The sequence below is a fragment of the Ranitomeya variabilis genome, chromosome 4, assembly GCF_051348905.1.
Source record: "Ranitomeya variabilis isolate aRanVar5 chromosome 4, aRanVar5.hap1, whole genome shotgun sequence".
NCBI lineage: Eukaryota > Metazoa > Chordata > Amphibia > Anura > Dendrobatidae > Ranitomeya > Ranitomeya variabilis.
The window spans coordinates 234,145,419-234,166,124 of record NC_135235.1 but is presented as its reverse complement, the minus strand read 5'-3'; the positions used below and the strand labels follow the sequence as shown (position 1 = coordinate 234,166,124).

Sequence of the window (20,706 nt, the reverse complement as noted above, 5' to 3'; positions counted from 1 at the left end):
GAGGAGATGCTGGACACAGGGGCAGTATGCTGGACACAGGGGCAGTATGCTGGACACAGGGGCAGTATGCTGGACACAGGGGCAGTATGCTGGACACAGGGGCAGAGGAGATGCTGGACACAGGGGCAGAGGAGATGCTGGACACAGGGGCAGAGGAGATGCTGGACACAGGGGCAGAGGAGATGCTGGACGCAGAGGCAGAGGAGATGCTGGACACAGGGGCAGAGGAGATGCTGGACACAGGGGCAGAATGCTGGACACAGGGGCAGAGGAGATGCAGGGGATGGGCAGAATGCTGAACACAGGGGCAGAGGAGATGCTGGACACAGGGGCAGAGGAGATGCTGGACACGGGCAGAATGCTGGACACAGGGGCAGAATGCTGGACACAGGGGCAGAATGCTGGACACGGGGGCAGAATGCTGGACACGGGGCAGAATGCTGGACACGGGGGCAGAATGCTGGACAGGGGGGCAGTATGCTAGACACGGGGCATGAATGGAGACACTGGGGCATGACTGGAGACAGATGGGGCAGGATTGGAAACAGATGGGGCAGAATGGAGACACAGGGGACATGATTGGAGACAGGGCAGAATGGTGATACGGGCATGATTGGAGACACTGGGGGCAGGATTGGAGACAGATGGGGCAGGATTATGGGGCAGGATGGATACGATGGAGACAGATGGGGCAGGATGGGGAGATCATATGGGGCAGAATGGATACTCATTAGGGCAGGATGCGAGAACATATGGCTGATGCCAGGAATGAGACACACGGGGGCTAGGATGGCAAATATTATTACCATAGGGGCTAATTAAGGGATATTATTACTGCAGTGATGTATTTATTTTATTTTTTGAGTATACGGTTTTAAATGGGGGGCGGTCCTGTTACTGTGTACAGTGATACTATGTTGCCTTCTTCATGTGGTGTAATGTAGAAGTTGGGAAAATTAAGTAATGTGTTCTGCAAGCGGAACTCGAGATAACTGTGTTATTCCCTGCAGAAACGAGTCCTGGCTGCATGAAGTGATGGCGATCTGTTCTGGATGAAAGATGAAGGACTTCACCTAGAGACGTCACTGGTGAGTCAGTGTTACCTATACACTGACACTACACTGTACACTATATACAGAGCTCCTGTGTATAATGTCACCAGTGATCGCTGTATTACCTGTACACAGACACTGCATACTAAGTACAGATCTTCTGTGTATAATGGCATCCTCTACGTCTGGAGGAAAGAAGGTTTAAGCATAATAACAGACGTGGATTCTTTACTGTAAGAGCAGTGAGACTATGGAACTCTCTGCCGTATGATGTTGTAATGAGTGATTCATTAATTAAATTTAAGAGGGGACTGGATACCTTTCTGGAAAAGTATAATGTTACAGGGTATATACACTAGATTCCTTGATAAGGCGTTGATCCAGGGAACTAGTCTGATTGCCGTATGTGGAGTCGGGAAGGAATTTTTTTCCCCATGGTGGAGTTACTCTTTGCCACATGGGGTTTTTTTGCCTTCCCCTGGATCAACATGTTAGGGCATGTTAGGTTAGGCTATGGGTTGAACTAAATGGACTTACAGTCTTCCTTCAACCTTAATAACTATGTAACTATGTAACTTATAGTGATAGTATTGTGAGGTGTTTTTTATTACTGATCAGTATTGTAGTATTCAGTCACTATGTGGTGGTAATATGTGGTCTGGTCATGGTGTTGTGGTATTTGTTCCTTGTATTTGATATTATTCGGTCACTGTGGTGGTAATATGGTGTCTGGTCATAGTGCTGTGGTATTTGTTCCTTGTATGTGGTATTATAGGTCATTTTAAAAATTGAAAAATAAATAAAAATATACCTAAATTGTATTGCATATTTTAACAAATATTTAATAGGTTACAGTAGAGTAGGGCCTGGCCAAAAGTGTCTACCTTGTCATTTTGGTGGCTTAAAAAATCTTTTGGCCAAAACAAAAGCTGCCAGCTATATGTGTGATCTGGTGATAGGAACTGTCAATGTGTGATAGGTGAGAAGTGGAGATTTTCCAAGAGAGAGCGGTGGGACTGTGGCCAGTTCGAGGGGTGGAGCGTGGAGGCGGGGCTGGGGTGGAGCCAGGGTGGAGTCTCAAGGGGGCCCCGAAAATTTTGCCAGTATGGGGCCCCGAAATTTCTAGTGGCAGCCCTGTAATACAGGATGTAACTCAGGATCAGTAATGTAATGTATGTACACAGTGACTGCAGCAGCAGAATAGTGAGCGCAGCTCTGGGGTATAATACAGGATGTAACTCAGGATCAGTAATGTAATGAATGTAATGTATGTACACAGTGACTGCACCATCATCCCTCCCTTCCTGACAAGCTCAGTAGTAACAGCCAATAACAGGGGCCCTTTAAGAAGTCAATCAAAATAATGTAATAAACTCCCATCCTGTTGATCTTCCCCCTTACACAAAAAGTTGAGCACAGCAGAGTGCGCAGAGCAGAGGAAGAAACTGGAGTTTACAGCAACTGCGCATGGACGGAGACAATAAGAAAATGTATCAGCCGACTTCCGATGTGGTGACCATGCAGCCCGGGCCGGTGTCCTACCAGACCCAACAGAAGGATTATCTGGTGTGGTCCATCGTCAACCTGATCTGTTGCTGCCTGCCCCTAGGACTGGCCGCTGTCATCTTCTCCGTCAAGGTAAAAATCCACAATTCTCTGAGTGATTATCCAATATTTAACCTTTCCAGAACCAGGTGATCTTGTGCCAAATTTTTCAATTTTTTGCTTCCATTTTTCTTATTGTCGCTCTCTAAGAGCCAGAACTTTTTAATGTCTCTGTTAATATAGAAGTAGGAGTATCTGCAGGTAAATCCACAGATGATAATCTGCCCCAAGTCTGCTGATTTACTTGTCAACTTCAGTAACAAATGAAATCAAATAAAATACTCACCTCTTCTGCCGCTGCCACCGATCACAGTGCCTCCGACTGGCTTCAGCGGTGACATAAGAGAAGACGCCAACGCCATGCCAGGAGGTTGGGATGGCATACAAACAATGCTGGGTGTGGCAAAAGTGACAGAGGAGGTGATGATGATGATGATGTGTCTTTACTTTATTTTCAACTTTACAGGATTTTTTTTTTGAAGGCTTAATTAGAAAATAAAATCTTCAATTGTATTTTTTTTTTTTTTTAAGTTTATCTTTACAGCATTCACTGCAGCAGCCTCTGTGTTATAAATCAGAGTTTCAGCTGACTCCCAGAGGGAATAGCGCAGGCTCAGCTCCTGAGCCCACATATACATGTACTGTCCGTCCTTCTGAAATCCTCTGTGCTGCTCAGTGCTCTGCTTGCTGTACTATGTGGTTTCTCCCCTGCTCTTCTAACTCTCGGCCAATGACCTTCCCTGAGATCAACAGACTCCTCTCCTGAAATTCTCTGCGCTGTGGAAAATCTTTTTCCTCCCATTAATCTCTCCTCCCACAAGACTTTCTCCTTCATTACTGAAATCAGCATACCCCCATCCATGATGTGAATGCACACATGGCAACTTACATGGAAGACCTGCCCTATTCCCAAGAGATTGCAAGTTTCAAAAGCCTTCCATAAAGCAGATTTCCCTCGGGCACTCATGGACAATCAGATGAACTGTCTATTAGGGTTTGCACTTTTCTTCATGAGCCGGAAGGCTTTTAGTGTTGCCTACACTTGGTTTGATTGTAATGGCGTTCTTCTCTTCAGGCTTAGGTTTCACTTATAACACTTTTGCGCATTCGCACTTGCAGTGATTGTTGCCAATTACTGCGCTAATTAATAATAGAGACGAATGGTAATGTGAGCATATAACACCGGGCGCCATCACATTGACGCTCATTCACTTTGTATCTGACTTATGACATTATGACGCATGTGCCCTTGTGCTAATCCCTACTAATAACTCTTGCACAAGCGCACGCTGATACTTCTGGACAAGGTTTTCACAATGCCCTTTTTTCACCTTCTCTTGACAAGCATTTGGTAATTACTGTATTATTTCATTATAAATAGACAATGCATGCATTTTCACTGTACCCCTGACAAAGCCAAATTGAGGGGGCGAAACGTGTAGGTAAATTTTCTCCACCAATCCCCGATTTGATTACATTTGGCTTCAGCCTATCTCCTATTTAGATTGGGGTAATTTGGGTGGTACCTCGCTGCCACGGTTCACGGGGAGGGTACCTTTATCATCCCCACAACTCACACCAATTTGTCATGAACCGGGGTTGTTTGGTTGCCCCTGGTTCTTTCTGAAGGGGATTTATCTATATCCTACTTCCCAGTTCCGGTTTGGAACTTGCAGCTCTCTGGTGCCCCCCTTATCCCCAGGTCAGACCAGATACTGCACCTAGGATAATTAGTCACCAGAAAGGCTGCCTTCTATGTACTGGTTAAGGGGCACACTGCAGCAAGGGCGATATAACTACTCCCACTCAGGAGGGAACAATAATTATCAACGCCACCAGTCGCTACAAAGACTCCCAAACGCACAGTACAAATCCGCTGCCACCAGCTCGGATTTCTTAATTATTAACGGGTCTGGAGCCAACCCAAATTAGTAGTGTAATTCACTTCAGAGGACAGTACATTATAGAGCAAGGAGAGACAAGGCTAGTAATTTTATATATTTTACTCCAAAAAAGGGAGCAGTGTTTACAGAAGTATACAAAGATATTATAAAGAAGACAAATATCGTATGTACAATACAATTACAAATAAAATGGGTTTAAAGTTGAAAAAACAGTTACATTTCATTCAGATCATTCCATCTCCTGGCTGCCCATGTGCTCAGAGGGACACATCTAGATGCATATCACACATCTGTATAGCAGCTAGGCCCGGACAAAAGACACGTGAAGACTGCTGCTTCACTCACTTATTTCCCGGCCTAAAACCAAGGCACTACCCCTGTGGTGACCTCACTTAGAGGCTGAATCCTCCTCTTTTCTTAGAGTTATGGCAACCATTTTTATACATAGCTCGCTGTATGAACCTCGTATAAGAAAGACACAATGATCAAGATGTGCACCCCATCGGGGGGATTCTTTTAAGTGTAAACACGGTGTAGTTACATGACCCGCTTACAGAGAAACCCACTCCTTGTACTCGTTGAGTTTAGCTTCTAGTGGTTTCAGGGAGTTATAGATCTCTCGATGGACGTCCGGAATATATAATCCTTATATCTCTAGCCCTGATCAGTGCCACTATAAATAACCTTAAAAGAACAATAGATTCCCATGCTTTCTGTACCAGTTTTAGCCAGTATCTGGTGGGAGGGGGAAATGAGAAGTGTAAGGAGACTTGTCTGTGGGTGCACAGAGCCATAAAAATTCCTGAGGGGGGAGGAAGAAGTATAGGATTATACACACAGGCGGAGGGAGAAAAAGTGGCTTAGAATTCCAGCCTTGTGTTGGCAGGCAGAGGAAACTGCAGCTAAGAGCTCTGTATGTGTAAGTGAAGTAATCAGAACTTTCCTATTTCCTGACACTCACCTATCTATCATTCATCACAAGCTGAGTTGACATGCACAGTATGGCGCTGGCCAATTTATTGTCTATCCCAGATTTCGCTCCCTTGGTACGGTTCTCCTTTTCTCTGATTTGTATGGTAATAGATGACATAGCGCTTAATGTTTACTTTATATTCGATCCTAATTTACTAAGGATTTGTGCTTTTATGCTTCGCTATTTTGTTACATATTTATACTGTTTCTCCAATGCAACTTATTGAATATATTTTCATTATTTGTGATCCTAGAGATTGGGTGTTAGTATAGATGGAGTATTATAATTGAACCCTTGCATATAATGGAATAAGTTTCTACACTTTTAAGTATTTTTTATTACGGTAGTTATTGTATGTCTTGGATGAATTTAATACAATTCTGATTTTTTTTTATACTTTTTTTAGTTTTTGGAGTTTGCTCTTGAGTTGATTTTTTCTCCTTTTAATGGTTTCCATCTTGGTTATGTTTTCATTATGACTCCTACAGTTTCACCAATGTTTTGCAGAAACAGATCTAATTAACAAGTCTTTTACACTTCTTGTGCCATCAATAAATCATTCCTTTTATTCACAGACCCGCGACGCCGCTAATCAGAATAACGCAGCCCTGGCATCCAAGCACTCCGGTACCGCCTACGCCCTAAATATCGCTGCTACAGTAATTGGAGTCATCCTAATTATTGTCCTTATCATCATGTTTTTCACCACAGGAAAGTAGATCTTTACAAATAGAAATAAAATTGTAAAAAAATGCAAAAAATTCTGGACGTATGTCCCTTTATGTTGTATTTGGCTGATAATCGCTTGTACTGGGACCAAGATTTCATGACGCTTTGTACTTTATATTATTGGTAAATTGTGGTCAATATTCATTCTGCTTGTATTATAAAAATGGAATTTTCAGACAATTTTCAAAAAGTTTCAACAATTCTGCTTGTATATCAGACATAGTGAATAAAGAATATGTACAATAAATTGACTTTTTCATGGTCTCATTTTTGAAAACTCTTTTTAACTCTTTTCGTAATGTTACAAGACTGGTAAGTTTTACTGCAATTCTTCAAACTTTCATGAACATTTAAACATCTCCATTTTTAGGACCTAATTCACTTCTAAAGGGACCTGAATTGATTCCTAAAGTCGCTTCATTTTTAATCCGGCACAGCTCAGTCCTCAAAACAGCATTTAAGAAATTTGTTAATTTATTAGAAAGTTTAAAAACAAAGTGAGTTAGTTAGGGAGAGTTACCGGAACTAAAGCAAAGTAGATACAAAGTTTGGGTTCACTTGATTTCAAACACGCGGCTGATGACAAACAAACACCACTCCGTGTTTATTAACCTGATTCTGCTGATCAGGATCAAGAAATGTATCTAGGGGCGCCGTGAACATTTTGACCACTAGGGAGTCACATAGGATTTATTAGAATGGGACCAAGAAAATAAAAATGTGAATTTTCCAAAAATATTTACTTGTAAACACCAAGGTTTCTAACATTGATGATGTGCGTCATACACCATTTTACCCCCATGGAATGAAGTCAGCGGCAGCACTGAAAGACCCAAAACAGGGAGAGGGCGGGAGAGAAGAGATGGAAGGACTGGGTGGATTGCTGCAGACGGGTATGGAGATGGCCGAGGAGAGAGGCGTCGGTCATATTATACAAGGTAGGTAATTAATACCAGCACAGGAAGGGTAAATAAAATCAGATTGATTTATTATACATCACTGAGCCTGTGGGCTAAAGCTAGTTGACAAGAGGCAATCCCTTTAACTCCATCACTGTCGTAGACCCCAATCTTTCGCTCACTTGCAATCCATCTTATATCAAGAAGCTTTTTCAAATGTTCAGATAAGGACGGGTACCTGGTCCATTGAGCCTGCATGGGACACTAAACTAAAGCTGCTTGGATCAAATTTCTAAAGAATTTTGTGTTATTGGCAACTGAACAACCATAGAAGAATTACATAAATACAGATTGACATTAATTATGATATCAAGAGGACCGTGAATAAAGTGTTATATATAAAATCCCCAAGCTGCTATCTAAATACAACATCGGAATCAACCTAATACCAAAAGACGGCAAGAGAACCAAACTAAGACTGAAATAAAGCAACAGAACCAAGCTAACAACTGAATAGAGAACCAATCTAACATACAAATAAAGCACCAGAACCAAGCTAATATCAAAATACAACACCGGAATCAACCAAATAACCTAAAGACAGCACAAGAACCAAGCTAACAGTGAAATAAATCAGCAGAACCAAGCTACCTCTTAAATAAGGACCATATTCATGCTCACAACTAACTAGAGCACCAGAAGCAAGCTAACACTTAAATACAGCACCAGAACTAAGCTAAAACCTAAGTAAAGCTCCAGAACCAAGCTCAGATCACAAATACACTACAAATACACTACAAAAAAGCTCATGACATAACTACAGCACCAAAACTAAGCTCATAATATAAATAAGCACAAAACAATGTTATATTATGTCATTTTTGTTATAAGTGTTATATGAATGTTTGATATGAGGTTGGTTCATAATATATACACAGAACGAGAACCAAGCTCAAAATGAAAATACAGAACCAGAACCAAGTTCATAACAGAAATACAGCACACAATCAACCTTACAATATATACAGCACAAAACAATCTTATAATGACATAATTTATATTATAAGATTAAGTTCTACTGAATTTTGCGCTGTATTTATATTGTGAGCTTGGTTCTGGTGCTGTCTTTATGGTATGAACTGAGCTCGTATGATACAATCAGGTTTAGTTCAAAGCTTATAACAAAAATACAACACCTGAACCAAGGGCACGACATATACTCAGCACAGAGCCAGATGCACATTAATACAGAACCAGAACCAAGTGCACAACATAAATACAGCACCAGACCAAACTAATAAATACAGAACAAAATAGAAAATATACATTAAATGGGAATCTGGTTCTCCCTTCTAGTGACAACAAACTCTGGCAACCCTACGTCTCCCCCTAAGACATGAAAGCTCAGTCACATGTGTTTGGGCTCCATATGGGAAAAGTTGGATGCTGCCAAATACTTATGTATCCTCTAAGAAACTATTATGTCTTGAGACTCTTCTGTCCCCCACAGACACTGCTGTCCTCCAGGTACCTCTGTCTTCTCCAGACTTATCTGTTCAGACCCCCTATACAGTCCTCTGTTGCCTTCTAGAAACATCTGTCCCTCTCAAGAATACTGTGTCATGTCTCCAAAAGATGCGACTTCCTCCAAGCACTAGTCTCCACAATATCATCCAATCACCTCTGTTCTCAAAATTCATATATCCTCCTACAAACTATTCTCCAGACTTCTCTGTCCTCTCCATTCCACTCTGTCCCCAAACTAACTTCCCTGTCTTCTAAAGATTATTCTGCTTCCTCAGCCTCTTCTGTCCCTCTCCAGCCTTTCTTTCCTCTCTAGGCTCCTCGTTCTCCTTCAGATACATCTGTTCTCATACAGAGATCTCTGTTCTCTCCAGTCCTGTCTCCTCTGTGCCCCTCAAAACACCTGTGAAGACTCCTCTGCTCCTTCTATAACCTTCCATCCCTCTAAACAGCACAAAAGGATAAATTTTATAATACTTGAACCTTCCCCTCACACATCATCTGAGATGCAGGTATGTACACAGTGACTGCACCAGCAGAATAGTGAGTGCAGCTCTGGGGTATAATACAGGATGTAACTCAGGATCAGTAATGTAATGTATGTACACTGACTACACCAGCAGAATAGTGAGTGCAGCTCTGGAGGATAATACAGGATGTAACTCAGGATCAGTAATGTAATGTATGTACACTGTGACTACACCAGCAGAATAGTGAGTGCAGCTCTGGGGTATAATATAGATGTAACTCAGGATCAGTAATGTAACATATGTACACAGTGACTGCACCAGCAGAATAGTGAGTGCAGCTCTGGGGTATAACAGGATGTAACTCAGGATCAGTAATGTAATATATGTACACAGTGACTGCACCAGCAGAATAGTGAGTGCAGCTCTGGGGTATAACACAGGATGTAACTCAGGATCAGTAATGTAATATATGTACACAGTGACTGCACCAGCAGAATAGTGAGTGCAGCTCTGGAGGATAATACAGGATGTAACTCAGGATCAGTAATGTAATGTATGTACACTGTGACTACACCAGCAGAATAGTGAGTGCAGCTCTGGGGTATAATATAGATGTAACTCAGGATCAGTAATGTAACATATGTACACAGTGACTGCACCAGCAGAATAGTGAGTGCAGCTCTGGGGTATAACAGGATGTAACTCAGGATCAGTAATGTAATATATGTACACAGTGACTGCACCAGCAGAATAGTGAGTGCAGCTCTGGGGTATAACACAGGATGTAACTCAGGATCAGTAATGTAATATATGTACACAGTGACTGCACCAGCAGAATAGTGAGTGCAGCTCTGGAGGATAATACAGGATGTAACTCAGGATCAGTAATGTAATGTATGTACACTGTGACTACACCAGCAGAATAGTGAGTGCAGCTCTGGGGTATAATATAGATGTAACTCAGGATCAGTAATGTAACATATGTACCCAGTGACTGCACCAGCAGAATAGTGAGTGCAGCTCTGGGGTATAACAGGATGTAACTCAGGATCAGTAATGTAATATATGTACACAGTGACTGCACCAGCAGAATAGTGAGTGCAGCTCTGGGGTATAACACAGGATGTAACTCAGGATCAGTAATGTAATGTATGTACACAGTGACTGCACCAGCAGAATAGTGAGTGCAGCTCTAGGGTATAATACAGGATGTAACTCAGGATCAGTAATGTAATGTATGTACACAGTGACTGCACCAGCAGAATAGTGAGTACAGCTATGGGGTATAATACAGGAGGTAACTCAGGATCAGTAATGTATGTACACAGTGACTGCACCAGCAGAATAGTGAGTTCAGCTCTAGGGTATAATACAGGATGTAACTCAGGATCAGTAATGTAATGCACTGTATGTACACAGTGACTGCACCAGCAGAATAGTGAGTACAGCTATGGGGTATAATACAGGAGGTAACTCAGGATCAGTAATGTATGTACACAGTGACTACACCAGCAGAATAGTGAGTTCAGCTCTAGGGTATAATACAGGATGTAACTCAGGATCAGTAATGTAATGTATGTACACAGTGACTGCACCAGCAGAATAGTGAGTGCAGCTCTGTAGTATAATATAGGAGGGAATTCAGGGTCAGTCCTTCATTTAGAAGGATTCTCCCATTAATTACTTTTTCTGATCTGCTGTTAATTATGATTCCTCTCCGTTGCTCTGGGAATTGTTTTGCCTGTGGAGCCTCAGACTTGGACTTCCATAGATCTTTCTGTATGTGCTGGTGGTATACTCAGCTGTACATTATATCAGGGCCCTATATGTGGAATTATCAAAAAGTAGTTTTTTAAAAACTCGTCTTTGATTACAGAAGTATATTGTGTAGGGGCTCTTTAAGAAGCTGTGAATAATATTGCAAAGAATTTCCGTTGTCTAGAACTCCCCCCTCCCTAAAAAATAAAACCAAGTATGGCAGAAAGCGAGAATCAGAAGTAGGAGCTACACTCGAGTCTACTGCAACTGCGTATGGAAGGAGACGGCAAGAAAATGTACCAGCCGACTGTAAATGTGGTGAGCATGCAGCCTGGGCCGGTGTCCTATCAGACCCCACAGAAGGATTATCTGGTGTGGTCCATCATCAACCTGATCTGTTGCTGCCTGCCCCTAGGACTGGCCGCTGTCATCTTCTCCGTCAAGGTAACTACGAAAAGATCCTAATTTATAATGGAGATTTTTTATTATTTAACCCTTCTAGAACCCAGCGTTCTTGTGCCATAAAGACCAAACACTGTCAACATTTTATTTAGCTTTTTCATCATCATCCTCAGCTGTAGCTTTTTATGTTTGTGTCAGTATCATCAAATTATTTGCAGGATTTATGAATTTTTGGTTGGCAGCGTTGATCACATGTGATGAAGCGTCACTCCGGGAGGTCACCATGTGCCAAGAATGGCATAGAATTAGATCTGGAGTGGCGAAATCAGAAACAGAGATATCATTGTATTTTTTTTTATATTTTTTTTTTAAGCCTGAAGCGTAATTCACAGCAGAATCTACAAAAATGTATTGTAAATATTGAACTCAAGGAAAAAGTTGCTCAATAAAAAAGTACAAAAGGTCACAAGTTCCCAAAGTAAAAAACTTCTCTGCTTTTCCTGCAAAACTTTCTTTTCTTTAGTTATTAATTAATTTCATTTTTGCAATTTCCTCATTGTTGATTTTTTCTTTAACATTTCATTTATTTTGTAATTGAATTTTTGGTTTCATTTCTTTTTTATTTTTTGTTTCGTTACCCTTTTTTCCTTGCTTTATTAACTTATTGTTGTCTTTTCGTTGTTTGTTTTTTTATTTCAAGCGTTTTCTTAATTTTGTAACATTTTCCTTTTCGTCTTGCCTTTTTTTGTGTGTTTATTTTATGATCTTTTATTGTAGCTTTTGTTCTAAACATTTATAAGTAAAAGATGCCAAGACCAATGTTTACCGATAGGAGACAGGACGGAGCTTTGTTTAATAAATCTAAAAACTGCGCAGTAATAAGAAGATATATAACTATAGGGAGAAAAAAAGGGATCATGGAAGGTTCCATCATGCCCTTGTTCTCTGAAATACTCTGTGCTGCTGGGAGTTTTGCTTATTCCACTATATGTTTTTTAACTGTGACCTCTGACAAGATCCCCAATCCTCCAATGATGTAACACTTAGACCCCGATTCATCATTTATGTATTTCTTAAGTCATAATTCATGAATCGCTTGTTGCCTTTTTGGCTCCAAATTCATAAAAATGTATACATTTGGCGCAAAATCAAAAGTGAACTTTCTTCCTATCTTGAAAAGCTTTTTGCGAAAAGTTGTACATTGATGCAAAAAGTTTCAAAAATATCAAAATACTGGAATACTCAAGAATACACTAGGAGGGAGCTGTAATGAAGTTGCGCCAAATTTCGAAACTTTTTTAAAAAGTTACAATTGATAAATCAGGGTAAAATCGGGAGTTACCAGATTCCACTGGGATCACCAAAAATTCTAAAAGAATTCTAAATTTACCAGACTTGATGCTTCTCATGTCATTATTGATTTTTTTTTTCGCAGAGCCGCGACGCCATTCAACGAAACAACGCAGAATTGGCGGCCAAGCACTCCGGTACCGCCTACGGCCTGAATATTGCCGCTACGATGATCGGGGTCATCTTTCTTATTGCCGCCATTTACATCAATTTAACAAATTCACGCTTCCGTAATTAAAAAAAAAAATGGTTGATACTTTGTTCCTTTTTTTGTATCTGAAGTTTACAAAAAAAAATATTGCAAAATTTCACTTCTCTGCTTTTAAATCAGTTATTCCACACCGATAATAAAAAGTTCACAATTACCTCATGTTCGATCCTGGCATTATTTTTTATTTAAAAAAAAAATATCTTTTTGTTTGGAGGGGTTTTTTTGGATGCTAATATAGCTTTTAGGCTGAGCAGCAAATTTTCACTTTTTTTTTTTTTTTTTTTAAATCTCAAATCGATTTTTAAGGATTTATTCAGTACTAAGGTTGGTTTTAAAGGGAATGTGTCAGTAGGATCGTCCCTCCTAAGCATCTGTGTAGACACGCATGTCATGGTATCCTGAATAAAATGACACCTTGATATCTGGGATACGACTTCTTATTCCAGAGAAATCAACATTTTTCTTGCTATGTAAATGAGCTGTTAAGATCTACGGGCGGAACACTAAGCTCCTTGAGACTCCGCCTCTAGAGCTTATTATAAATGAAAAGGGGCGTTACCAGTGGAGAAAAGGCTGTCAGTCACTATCTGTCTCACACTGGTAACGCCTCCTGTCATGTAAATTAAGCTCCAGAAGCAGATTCTCAGAGAGATCTATGCCACACCCATAGATCTTAACAGCTCATTTACATATTAAGAAAAACTTGAATTTCTCTGTGATAAAACATCAGATTGCAGATTTCAAGGTTTCATTTTATTCAGCTTCCCATGACCTACATGCCCATATAGATGGCTCACGAAGGATGATTCTACTGACGGATTCCCTTTAAGGGGTTTAAAACCCTTTATTTATACTGTTATCAACTTTGGACCTCTAATGAAATTCATTAAGGCTTTTTAGGTTTAAAAACTTTATTTTTGTAAGTTTGGGATGTCAATAATTATTTTGCAGGTGACAATCTCTATTCTTTAAAGGCCACTTAAAAAAAACTCTGTATAATCAGGGTGTTACCTATAACTATCCCTGAACTCAAACCCCAACCTCAGAAATTAGGGAGAACCTTAAAGTACAGCTGTCGCTTTAATTTTTATTTCCTAAATCAATAGAACATGTGAAAATAAGAAACTTTGTAATATATCTTATCACAGAGATCTAAGAAAGGAGATAACAGTTGGTACTGATAAGATTCTATGGAGGCCAGAGGGGGAGGAGCTCTACCACTAGCTCCTCCTGCTCTCTCTTTATAGAACCTTATCTGCAGCAATTGTCACCTCCAATCTCAGTAATGTAACATTTTGTTTTTACTGAATTTTACTAATAGATGCAGATTGCTCTGATGAGATATATCACAAAGTTCCTTATTTTCATGTATATTATATTGATTTCTAAAATTCAAATGACGTATACCCTTTAAGGAATTAAGGAATTGGAGGGCACCTTTTCTTAGGAAGTTTCAGGCACTGATAATAAATAATTCCACAAGGAATACTCATATTAACCAATAGAAGAACTGTAGCCCTGACCCTTAACTGCCTTTATCCACCAGGAATACAGATTTTAATCCCATTATTGCTCTGGGAAGTTTGTTAACCCTTTAGGATGTTTTCCAGAATTAAAGCAAGTTAGAGCTAAAGTATATGGGTATGTGCACACGCTGCGGATTTTGCTGTGGATCCGCAGCAGTTTCCCATGAGTTTACAGTACAATGTAAACCTATGGGAAACAAAATCCGCAATGCACATGCTGTGGAAAAAAATGCACAGAAACGCAGCGGTTTATTTTCCGCAGCATGTCAATTCTTTGTGTGGATTCCGCTGCGGGTTTACACCTGCTCCAATAGAAAACTGCAGGTGAAAACCCGCAGAGGAAACCGCAAAAGAAACCGCGATAAATCCGCAGTAAAAACCGCAGCGGTTTTTCACTGTGGATTTTGCAAATCTGCTGCGGAAAATTCCGCATTTGAATCCGCAGCATGTACACTTAGCCTATATGTTTTTTTTAAGTTTTCAGTTACTCATTACACAAAACCTATTACGCAAACAAACAGCAAAATATACTGTCCCAAGGCATTAACACAAGTGGAATATGAAGAAAAGAAAAACATTCCAGACAGGGAATATAAAATATATATTATTATTTTTATTATTATTAATTTTTTTTTTTAAGTATAATAAATCTTTATTGAAAAGCTATTAAAAATAGACACAAAATTTTAAAGATCCAAACAGACAATAAATAAATATTTTTTTATTATCATTATTATTCTCTGTTTGGATCTTTTATTCCATGTCTGTTTTGAATGGCTTTTCAATAAAGATTTATAATTTATATATATATATATATATATATATATATATATATATATATATATATATATATATATATATATTGCCTGTCTGTAATTTTTCCTTTTCTTTGTACACATTAAAGAAACCTAACTCTAGCCCTAACCCTTAACTGCACTCAACCACCAGAGACGTAGAGCTCAATTTTCCACTCTAGACCACCAGAAATGCAGAATTTAATTTTCCACTCTAGACCACCAGAAATGCAGAATTACATTTTCTACTCTAGACCACCAGGAATGCAGAATTTTTTTTTATTCTAGACCACTGCAGATACAGAATTCCATTTTCTACTGTAGACCACCAGGGATGCAGAATTACATTTTCTACTCTAGACCACCAGAGATGCAGAATTACATTTTCCAATCTAGACCACCAGAGATGCAGAATTACATTTTCTACTCTAGACCACCAGGAATGCAGAATTACATTTTCCACTCTAGACCACCAGAGATGTAGAATTACATTTTCCACTCTAGACCACCAGGAATGCAGAATTACATTTTCTACTCTATACCAACAGAAATGCAGAATTCCATTTTCTACTGTAGACCACCAGGAATGCAGAATTACATTTTCTACTCTAGACCACCAGGAATGCAGAATTCCATTTTCCACTCTAGACCACCAGAAATGCAAAATTCCATTTTCCACTCTAGACCACCAGGAAAGCAGAATTCCATTTTCCACTCTAGACCACCAGAGATGCAGAATTACATTTTCCACTCTAGACCACCAGGAATGCAGAATTACATTTTCTACTCTAGACCACCAGAGATGCAGAATTACATTTTCTACTCTAGATCACCAGAAATGCAGAATTACATTTTCTACTCTAGACCACCAGGAATACAGAACTCAATTTTTTACTCTAGACCACCAGAAATGCAAACTTTAACCCACCAGGGATGCGGACCATAACCTTTACTCCACTGGACTTAGTCGCTGTTTAATACTAGTGTGACCCTATATACCCGGATGCTTCATAGGTAATTTTTAGGGTGCCATATATGAACATTTCTTGATGCCATTCTATATGACCTGGGTTGGAGGAAGCAGCACCAATCACCAGCTACATGGGAGGATGGCAGCTTGCGAACATGAAAAGGGGTTTTTTGGAAGAGCGGAGCCAAATTAGACTTTTTTACCAGGATGCAGGAGTTTTTAGCAGCCTTCTTGCAATCCTCCCAGCATCATTTCCTTCACTGCACTTTATGGACATTTGACTTTAAGACCATGTTAACAATGTAACTATCTTGAAGCTCAAGAAACTTCTTGAATTGTTTCTATGAGGCAAGAAACTAATTCTATACTGCCCAAACAGCACACTGCACCAAAACAGAGCCCCGGTGAGCTGACGGATGCTGTCAGTGACTTACTCAACCCCAATGCGACACTGGCTCCATGGGATGGAAAACTCATGCGGATATTTGAGTTTTTATCAGAAGTTTTCCAAGGAAACCAGATCAACAGAAACCCTTACTTGTCGGCTTTTAATATGACATTTAATAGAAATGATCAGAATAGATGTTCTTGAAGACTTAAAGGGCAACCATCGCTCCAAGTGTTCTGTGAACACAAGCAGCTTTGTCATACAGTGAAAAGGAGGGGAACGATGTTGTGACTTGTGACTTCCGGGCTCCATATCTCACCATCCATTACAGCCATGAAGAAGATTTCCCAAGAAAAGAGAAACAGCATCATTTAGCTCATTCATAGCGGTTTCTTGGCCAAGAAAATAGCCAGAGAGTCAGAAGGTCAGGACATTGTTACCCCTTTGTTCTTCACTGTATATATCAGAGAACTCTGATTCTTTCTCTTCCTGGACGCATCTTTTACTTTCAATTCATGAGAAAAATCTGTATTTAGCGGAGACATTACTGAGATATATCCTGACAGTTGGTGCTTTTGAAGTTCTATGGAGAACGGTGGATCTTCTACTGAAACCACAGTTATAATTCTCCATGGACATTTATGAGCACCAACTGTCATCTCATATTTCAGTAAGAAGAAAATCTGTATTAACTAAAGACAGATTTTATGAAAAAAATTTAGAATTTTGAGAATAAAAGATCGATCCAAGAGGAGAAAAAAAAAAGCAGATTTCCCAGATAATATATATTACAAAGTTTTTCATTTTCACGTGCACTAATGATTTATGGGGAAAACAAAATAAAATGGCGGTTACTCTTTAACTATCGAAACTGAAATAAAGTTTGAGAAAGTCACAGGAAATCAGTTTTCTTAACCACAAGTCTCTACCAGTGATTGCCGGTCACGCACCCTGCACCCTTTAGCTCCACTACTAGTATGTTTGCATTTTAAAGCCACAGATACAGTTGAATCCAGCAATAGTGATGGGGGGTCTCTTCTTATAGGGGTTTTTCACTACTCTGATAATGATGACCTATCCTAACAACATCCGGCCCCTGGTAGACTACCTGCCCCTTTTGTGTCATGGTATATTTAGCATGCAGGACTCATTGTATTGCTGCATGTGGACATCTGACAACTCTAATTATGGCTTCCACCAGCAGATTTGGAGCTAGAGGCTCCGCTCAGCAGGTCCCAGGGGCACCTTGTCCTTCACCCAGGAATCTGGATTACAGCAGGACCTCGTTGGGTACATCTATGGAGTAGTTGCTGGTTGGTGCCGCAAGTTTGCAAAGAACAAATGATAAGCCAGGTCAGTTACAGAGGGACAGAAATCTGGTAGCTCTAAATGTGGCCTCCAAGGACAGATTTGGCACTAACCACTCCACTTGGCAGGTCCCCGGGGCACTCTGGTCTTTAACCTCAGGGATCTGGACGTACAACAGGACCACCTAGGTTACATGCATGGAGAAGCTGCTGGTCAGTGCAGCGAGTTGGCAAAGAATGGTTGGTTAGCCACATCAGTTACAGAGGGACACAAAAATGGTAGCTCTAAATATGGCTTCCAAGGACAGACTTGGCACCAGCCACTCCTCTTGGCAGGTCTGGTCTTAACCTCTATGCAGGGATCTGGAATTACAACAGGACCACCTAGGTTACATGCATGGAAAGCTGCTGGCCAGTGTAGTGAGTTGGCAAAGAATGGTTGATTACTAGCTGCATCAGTTACAGAGGGACAGAAACCTGGTAACTCTAAATCTGGCTTCCAGGGACAGACTTGGCATCAGCCACTCCTATTGGCAGGTCTGGTCTTAACATCTATGCAGGGATGTGGACTTACAACAGAGCCCATGCAGTAGTTGATGGCTGGTGGAGCGAGTTGGCAGAAAATGGTTAATAAACCTGGTCAGTTCTAGAGGGACAGAACAAAGGGGAAAAATCGAAAGGCATGAGCATTGTCTGGGGTATAGCCAAGGTCAGACCAGGAGATGAGGATCAGCGACACAATCCACAGGCACGAGGATGGTTTATAGTGGGAGCTAAACGAGTCAGGACAGGAACCAGGATATCAGAACGGAATGAACATGCCAGGAGCAGAAAAACAACAGCAATGCCGATGAACGTGCCACCCAAGTGTGTTCTCCACTGTCAGGACAGCTCACCGGGACATGGAGACGGATGGCACATGGGGTTACTCCAGTATGTAACAGACCCCCATATGAGGGTCCCAAAGACCCTCAGGATCTGGTTTTCTGGGAAAACAAAGATAGAACTTTCAGATAGCATTATTAGCATCAAGTCACCCCATTAGTGATCACAACACCCTGTGTGCCTGAAAGTGTTACCAGTAAGAACTAATGCCTTCATTCACATTGGTGGAAAATAGAAAAGGTTCGGATCTCGCAAAATGGCAACATCACCGTTCTACTAGTTGTTTTTTTTTTACAAAATTCAGAACCTTTTTTTAACCTGTTTGGTTTTGTCATATTCGCACCGACCTGAACAAAATAAACCTCCCATATAAATTTTTGCCATCTTTCTGTACATTGTATAAAAAAAAATCAATGAAGTCATTCAAAACTACAACTTGTCCTGCGAAAAGAAAGCCCTGATATGGTGATGTTGTAGGAAAACTAAAAAAGTTATGGCTCTTGGGAGAAGAGGAGGAAAAAAGCAAGGGAAAATAAAATTCCTGCTTAATTTTGGAGAGTTTTGGGGGCAGGAGGACACCTGGACAGCAGCACAAAATGAAACTGTTTGCTAAAATGATCCACAATGACCAGGTAATATAGGAGGATCAGCAATGAAGTCCATGGAGAGAAGTGTAGGATCTGGAATAAGGAGACTGGCAGGGATAGTAGGGGACATATTGGCACCACCACCAGCGTCACAGAAGGAGATGTGAGCCCTGACATCCCGGGAGATTGATGGCCACCAAAAATGACATATGATTGGCACCATTAATTCAGGAAGTTTCTTGAAGAACATGTACCCAAAATTGTGAAGGCGCTAACAGGAGGTAAATTAGTGAAAGCTAAATCTCAAGATCCTCGTATCTCCTCAACGAAATCTAGAACTACGGCTGAAAGGACAAGTCCAACTGCAGAAACTAAGAACAGCGATCAGCTTGAGAAGGAAACCTACAAGACTGAGCATTCTCTCTGAAGATCTGAACCTACCCACAAGACTGAACCTAGAGGAGAACAGAGTGTACCTATGTACAGTAGATTGTCTTTGTTTAGCAAAGGTAACTGAGGTTTTCGTGGTCTATGGTTACAAGAATCTCGCTCTTTGCAGCCTCCAGGATATGACGCCATTCTTCAAACGCCCCTTAAATTAGCAATGATTACCTGTGTCCTCATTCTTCTGTGTAGGAGAAAATGAACATGAGAAGTGAGAAGGACTTAGATGTGCGAGACATGAGGCACCTCAGGAAAGTATCACTCCAACCCCCATCTCTGTGGCATCAACCTCCACATCAAGAGGAATTCAGATCTAGGGCAGAGATAAAACTCTGAGAATTGAAACAGTTTCCAACCTTTCATGTTTGGGTCAATCAAGGGTTTAGAAAAATTCTTTGAAAACTTATAATAACAATTGGTTCAGAGACGAAAACAGTTGAACGTATCTGAAAACGAATCTGATACTTAAATATGCTGATTGGCTATAATTTCCATAATCCAGAGGAGGCTGTGATTATTTTTGACGATTGCGTCTTTATCATTTCCTCCTCATTACATTGTTAGTAGCTTGTTAGTTACTTCTATTTAGTCTGTTGAGCCTACAGTCTATCATCTCAGGGCGACCAATCACAAAACGCCGACTCTGCTCCAATGACGTTATCCTAATTGCAGTGACATCACCTCTTTTTATAAATGCTCTCTGTGTAAGGTATACACTTATAAATGCTCTCTGTGTAAGGTATACACTTATAAATGCTCTCTGTGTAAGGTATACACTTTTAGGATTTCTTAGCATATTGACGTTTCTATAGGTTTTTGCATATATGCCTCATTCTTGCATTAAAAAAGCGGATCATTTTTGCTACATATGCGGAGAAGTCACTTTTGAGTCACAAAGGCGAAACTTGACTTCCATGGTAAGGAAACT

The 20,706-nt window shown here is 40.4% G+C and overlaps 1 protein-coding gene and 1 long non-coding RNA gene across 2 annotated transcripts; both read left to right on the top strand.

Annotated features, from left to right (window-relative positions):
- The first annotated feature begins 2,454 nt into the window (after positions 1 to 2,454).
- LOC143768757 (dispanin subfamily A member 2b-like) lies at positions 2,455 to 6,264 on the top strand. Its single transcript, XM_077257407.1, has 2 exons — positions 2,455 to 2,690; positions 6,110 to 6,264. The coding sequence occupies exons 1-2, from the start codon at positions 2,520 to 2,522 to the stop codon at positions 6,251 to 6,253; spliced, it is 315 nt and encodes a 104-aa protein (XP_077113522.1). The 5' UTR covers positions 2,455 to 2,519; the 3' UTR covers positions 6,254 to 6,264.
- A 2,632-nt stretch (positions 6,265 to 8,896) lies between these two features.
- On the top strand, positions 8,897 to 13,036 carry LOC143768756 (uncharacterized). Its single transcript, XR_013214009.1, has 3 exons — positions 8,897 to 9,198; positions 11,099 to 11,358; positions 12,752 to 13,036. It is a non-coding gene; the product is annotated as an uncharacterized LOC143768756 (long non-coding RNA).
- The last annotated feature ends 7,670 nt before the right edge of the window (positions 13,037 to 20,706 follow it).